Below are 6,653 nucleotides of genomic sequence, written 5' to 3'. Positions count from 1 at the left end.
TTATTGTGGCATATATATACATACATACATATAAGGTACTGTAAGTTATATGTGAAAATTATTACAGTTCGACTGCTTTGGAGTCAAAGGCTGCAGTACTGTCATTTTATTTAATCAAATTCGAATATTGACCTTATTTCACAAAAAGTGACCCCAAATACCCCAAATTGGTCAATATTCGAATTTGATTAAATAAAATGACAGTACTGCAGCCTTTGACTCCAAAGCAGTAAACAATAGAACAACACTTTTTGCGAAACAAGGTCAATTTTCGAATTTGAATAAATAAGTACTGCAGCCTTTGACTCCAAAGCAGTAAACAATAGAACAACACTCACAACTGAAGTGGCCATGAATTTTCTTTTCTTATTTATTTATTTTTTTTCGATGCTTCACAAATGTGCTTAAAAAGCCGGACATGAATTGGTAGACCTTTATTTTAAAAGACAGACACAACATGTGACAATGGTGACCAGTCTTGTGCAAAATGTGTAGAAAAAAAAAAAGTGTATCAATCAAAATGATTTGATTAAATTAAATGCAAAGCACAGAAACAGCATTATGCAACTGTTACAAGAATACTGTTCTTATTATGCTATAACATCAGAATCCTGATTGTTTAATGTATTAGGCACATTGTAAATTTTCTTCTATGATCAGTTTAACAAAAATTTTAAGAAATCAAAACAAAGTGCAAAAACATCAGCATATGCTACACAATTCCACATCTTTTAACTACTGCATTTCACTGTGAGGTGCACGGAAATGCAATTATAGATCATGTCAGATTATTGGCATTTAAACAGTATCTTTTAGCTCAGTGGTTAAGACGTTGGACTACTGATCATGAGTTCAATCCCCAGCACCACCAAGCTGCCACTGCTGGGCCCTTGTGCAAGGCCCTTAACCCTCAACTGCTCAGTTGTATAAAAAAATGAGATAAATGTAAGTTGCTCTGGATAAGGGCGTCTGCAGAACATTATCAGAGAGTGTGGTGGTTAAGAGAGCTCAAGATGCTGTGAATTGCACCCACAAAAAGGTAGCACAGGAGCTTGGAAACATCCCTCTTAAATACTTATGCAAAAACAAATGTCTATTTTTGGTTAATTGATCTTTGTGTCACAATAAAATAAAATGTATGTATTTTGTAACATTTCAAGGTACACAATTTATGTAAATCAAATGGTAAAAGCCAAGTTCAATTCAATTCAAGGTTGACAGTACAAAATGTGTACAAAATGTGTTTTCACAATACCTGGAATGTATTAAGGAAGAGTTTGTTGAATTTTGCAACAAGTGGTAAGGCAGTTCATTTGAAGAATCACATTTGACATTATCTTTGTAACAAAAGGCATGTTTAGAGACAGTCGGAGAGCATAAATCATTTTATGCTCTCTCGGAGTCGGTGAAATGAGAGAGAGCATAAATCATTTGTCATGTCACATGACATGATTTATGCTCTCTCTCAGTAGCAAGATCAGTGGCAAGTGAAGGCTTTCAAGTGAAGGCTTTCAAGAACTTGGCAAGTGAAGGCTTTCAAGTCAGTGAATCTCTTGACACTCTGTGTGATTGTGCACATAGCCTCACTTGGAAAGTTTGCTGATCACTCTGATTAAAGCCCCATTTTCATCCTTTAGGCGCTGGTTATCTGACTTCAGCTCTGTCAAAACCTAAGAAAAACCAGAAATAATTTAAATAGTAAAGTACCTGAAATAATATGGTCTTCACAAAATATGAATAAGATGAGGCCAAAAAGTAGGCCAACATTCAGAAACAGGTGGGAAAAAATAAGTACACCTTTCCTACACTGTAAACTCTGATTTTGTTTTAATTAAACTTTTGAGTGGTCATTAATTATTCTTTCATGTTTTGTAAAAAAGATTTTTACACCAATTCAGCTGAAATATTCAGTGCAGTGATCATGTTAAACAGAAATAACTTATTATATTATTAGTTATTAATAACACTATAACACTGAGTCCTGTGTGAAGAGTCTGCTCGTCCTGGCTGCTGCGCGCTAAAGCTGTTGGTTTTTGAAAACACAGTGCTTACAATTGATTACCCAAAAGACTGGTCTGGTGACAATTGGTGTTTCTGTTGGTTCACAGATTATAATGCTGTGCATGTGCTAGCAAATGCTAGCTTAAGTCTCTTTGATATGGTAAGGTACCGATTCAAAATGGTGTTTGTAAAGGTTGTACATGAGCATTTACAACAGTCTGGTGACAATTGGTGTTTCTGTTGGTTCACAGATTATAATGTTAGCAAGTGTTTGTGGCTAATGCTAGCTTAAGTCTCTCTGATATGGTAAGGTACCGATTCAAAACGGTGTTTGTAAAGGTTGTACATGAGCATTTACAACAGTAACAAACTTTTCAAAGGACAAGGTCATTAATCATGGTTAACTGGTTAACTTTTGCAGTTAGTTAATGCAACTGCAACTGAGTTGTTGAGCTAATTTTTCTTATGTTTTGTTTTTACAGGTTCTTGTGAAGATACTCAAACTAAAGACACTCACGACCAGCAGGTGCAAGAGGGATAACCCATTAATTAGGGTTACTGTAGCTAAACAGTATGGTGTGAACGGAGGACTGACTGGAGGACTGGAAGACAAAAAGTCTGGAGCACTTTCATGTTGTCTTTGGTTTGTAGCTAAACAGTATGGTGTGAACGGAGGACTGACTGGAGGACTGGAAGACAGAAAGTCTGGAGCACTTTCATGTTGTCTTTGGTTTGTTACCCCCCCAACAGGAGCATGACCTTTTGGAAGGCATTGTTCCTGTTATCGCTCTGCATTTCTAAGAAATTTCTTGATTTCTAAGAAATATTTCACTTTAGAAACACTGAACCATGCTATCAAAACATCTGCATATGCTTTTAATAACAATATGATCAGCCTCAGCCTATTGCCCATGACTCTCTACCAAAGGGACCATAGGTGGAAATGGCCCTGAGAACTGGGCTCTAATCAGACTGCTCCTACTTCTCATTGGCCATAATGTAACATAGCTTTGTTACACAACATGTCAAAATCAGAATTTCTGCTTAACTGACAATTTCATCATCAAATGAGTGTGACTGGCCCAGCAGGGCTGGTGAGGGCAGTATTGAGACACACGATGCACCTAGAGTGTAAAGCAAGCAAATTGAGCAAGCACCCGTCTCCAGGAACGAGGCTCAACCAGTCGCTGTAGTGGTTGGAAAAAAAAATTCTAAAATCTAAAATGGCTCATCAAGCATAGAAATCAGGATGCCTTGATGTTGCAGTAAATGCAGCTAAATGGTGACGACATTCACCAGCTAACAAGAGTATCAAGAAGGCAAAAAAAACAAACAAACTCATCTTTCCCATCTTTCAAGACAGATTTGATCAGGCAGGTCTCAAGCCTGCCCACAAAGACTTGGTTGATGAAATGCTGAAGAGAACACCAGATGTGAAACAGAAGACGGACCTGATGTTTGCATTAAGAAGAAAAGAGGTGGTGGGAACTGAACCTGGTGGGATATTGGTCAAGTGTAGTTGGTTGGGGATGGAACAAGGAGGCTAATTAATGGACTAAAGACAAAATCCAAAAAGGACATTCATGGGCGTTTTTCAGCACTACTTTGCAGATGGCTCAGCTGACATTATTTACAACAGTGCAAGATCATTATTTAGATCAGTGCAAGCTTTTTTTTATCCTGCAGTAAGTTTCTCAATACTAAGCAAAACAGCTAAATTGTTTTATTTACAAACACAATGGTATAGAAATTTCCCTTATCTGGCAATTACCATTTTTGTACAGGGAAAATCTGTTCAAGTCTGACATATTTAAATCTCTCTGGTGTCCAGTGAAAATAATCCCCTCAAAGGGATTATTTTCAGCATGCCATAAATAAATTGTATAAGCCAGATAGGCCTAAACGTATTTTTATGTTTGTTTGAGAATAGTTTTTATTCTGTTTTGTCTGAGAATATGTAGGCCTAAGAGGCAGATTACATTGAACACTATAATCAACCCTTGCTATTCAAGCTGCCGCGTTCACCACGATTTTGGATGGTCTCTTCCAACTTTAATGGTTTACAAATTTGCTAAACTTCTTGGAGTCCCTTACAGTGAAGTCCTTCAGTCATCTACATAGTTTGGACACAATATTCAGATGAAAGTGGCATCACGTTTCTAGGACATTGTGTCGCAGAGTTATTATTGTAAACATATGCCCAACGTTGCCCTACTGGTGGTGCTAGACCTTGAATGCATTCTATAGTTTTTGAGTGTATGAATCACAGATTTCAGTTTGATATTTCAGTTTGACGGTTTGATATTGTAGTCAAACCGTCAGACAGCAATGCTCCTCGCTTGAGCCGATAAAATGGGCTTGAAGTCAGGGCCTGTTTCCTTTCTCGCCCCTCAGGCGCAACTGTTGTAGTAGCTCTTCAGTCCGTAGTTACATGTGACAAGTCACCTAATTACTAAAGGAACTCACTTTGCAAGCACAATACTTTACCATAACCCAGAGTCTCATTGTTAATTTTTGTGAAGTCTTGCTCTTGCACAGGGTCTGTGAAAATTCCAGGCTTTTGATTTCTGTCTTGATTAGTGTTTTGACCATTGCCTGCTTCAGTTTTATGGTCTAGTTGTTTGTCTAGTTGCTTGTCTAGTTTGTTTTATCTGTCTGTTTTCCAATAGGGTTTTTTGCATAGAGTATTTCCTAGACATTTGTTTCCACTTTGGTTTTAATAAAACCCGTAAACCTACACTTTATGTCCACTTCATGACAATGTGCATGCTTTAGTGGTATAAATCTTACCTTAAGCTCTTCTTCCATCTCAGACACCCTCTTCTCCAATACCTGCTTTTCCTACACAAGAAAGAAAGAAAGCAAGAAAGAAATCAGCACGTCCATGTGAGGCTCCCAATTGAGAGCCACATCAACTGGCTTAAATACAAATTTTACCATATTTTCAAAATGTTATTGTCTTTATTATTTAATGAGACATCGTTTAAACATCAGTCAAGTGGCACAATAATTGTAAAGTTGGTTGCTTGACCATTTTAAATTTTTCAATTTTTTTTTGAGTGATTATCTCTATGTATTGGCATTCAAAGCCACCAGTTTGTTTTTTTTCCACTTGGTTTAACCATGGTGATCATCTTTGTGTCATGGCACATAACAAATTTTGGTTATATAGCTGTTTACGGAAACCTCAGTATTTCAGCTCAGGAAGGTCTTAGCTCCTTGGAACAAAAACTAGAACACATTACATGGTACATGTAATTACACTTCTATGACAAGAGATCTACTTTTTCATATTATAATTATGGTAAGATCCACCATGTAAAATATGCACGTACACTCTAAATTTGGAGTTTGAGAAATTATTTTGAGAGATTTGTTTTTATTCAAATAGTGTTATGCAATCAATTTTCATTCAAAGAAATTGCAAAAGTAATATACAGCAGTGGGGGGCCTGGTTGAGTGTCAGCGGTGGACGGAGAGGAGGCGGGTCAGACCAGCAGGTAACGCGTGATGATTCTCACCTGTGTCAGGCTGCCAGGCTACTTCTCACCTGTGTACTGCCAGGCTACTTATTTGTGTCTCTTTGTACATTCAGTAACTTGCGAGACACACACGAACGCATGCACACCCACACTCCGCGAAGCATGAACTTGAATTTGATGAAGTGAAAGCTGCGAGTCTGGAACGGCATGTTTCAGCTGAGCTGTTTTGGGTTTGTTGAGTATTTGAAAGTGCGCTGAAAAGCGCAGGCTGAATAAACGTGAGCCCGGAGCTCAGCAAAACAGGCAGGCAGTGGACCTCGAGGGCCAGATTTGAAGAACCCTGATGGTACAGGTGTACAGTTGGTAAGATTTTATCCAAATATGGAATTACAGTGTTCAGTTGGGTGTTTTACAAATGAAGAGTGTCAAAACAGCTATGTACTGAGTGGAATCTCAAACTCAAAATATCATTATAAATTGACCCTACTAGTGTAATCGGATTTTGTTCCAAGGAGCTAAGACCATCCTGAGCTGAGATATTGAAGTTTCCATAAACAGCTGTATAACCAAAATTTGTTGTGTGCCACAAATGATGGCCGTCATTTAACCAAGTGAAATAAAAAAAAAAACTAAAAAAAAAACTAAAAAAAAAAAAAAAACTGGTGGTTTGGCAATGCCAATACACAGAGGTTCTTCTTGTTTCAGCTGCTCTCATTAGGGGTCGCCACAGCGGATCACTGGTTTGCATATTTGATTTGGCACAGTGTTTTTTGGGACCGGCACTGGGATTGCGCTGTTGTGGTTCCCTGGCAGGGAATCGAACCCGGACTGCAGCGGTGAGAATGCCATGGCCTAACCACCAGTCCTCCACCCAATACATAGAGGTAATCACTCAAACAAAATTAGGAAAATTAAAAATGGTCAAGCAACGTGAGATGGAATGGCCCATACAGAAATATCATGTAAATTGTACAACATCAATTGCTTAGGCCAAACCACCACTTAAATACTGTTTGCTGAACATAAGTGAATAAATGATAAGTAAGCAAGACAGAATATAGCAATAGAACATATAATAAATTTATAATAAAAATATACTGACAGTTAATACTGAAATACCATTTTTTCTGAATCAAATACACTGGACCTCTCAGGTATTCTGTCTTGCTT

At 37.8% G+C, this 6,653-nt stretch overlaps 1 protein-coding gene across 7 annotated transcripts in view; it reads right to left on the bottom strand.

Annotated features, from left to right (window-relative positions):
- Positions 1–419: 419 nt before the first annotated feature.
- LOC113530371 (protein phosphatase 1 regulatory subunit 12A) overlaps positions 420–6,653 on the bottom strand; it is a 32,685-nt gene continuing 26,451 nt past the window's right edge. For 6 of the 7 annotated variants that reach the window (XM_026920273.3, XM_026920278.3, XM_026920275.3 and 3 more), the window contains 3 exons: positions 6,603–6,653; positions 4,792–4,842; positions 420–1,670 (listed from right to left, as the gene is read on the bottom strand). In XM_026920273.3, coding sequence (XP_026776074.1) covers positions 1,584–1,670; positions 4,792–4,842; positions 6,603–6,653 — 189 coding nt within the window. In that variant the 3' untranslated portion in view covers positions 420–1,583. Of the gene's footprint in view, positions 1,671–4,791; positions 4,843–6,585 lie in introns of all 7 variants that reach the window. The other variant, XR_003403143.3, reaches the window with a different exon arrangement.

This window comes from Pangasianodon hypophthalmus, chromosome 16, assembly GCF_027358585.1.
Source record: "Pangasianodon hypophthalmus isolate fPanHyp1 chromosome 16, fPanHyp1.pri, whole genome shotgun sequence".
Taxonomy (NCBI): Eukaryota; Metazoa; Chordata; class Actinopteri; order Siluriformes; family Pangasiidae; genus Pangasianodon; species Pangasianodon hypophthalmus.
This window is presented reverse-complemented; position numbering and strand designations above follow the sequence as displayed.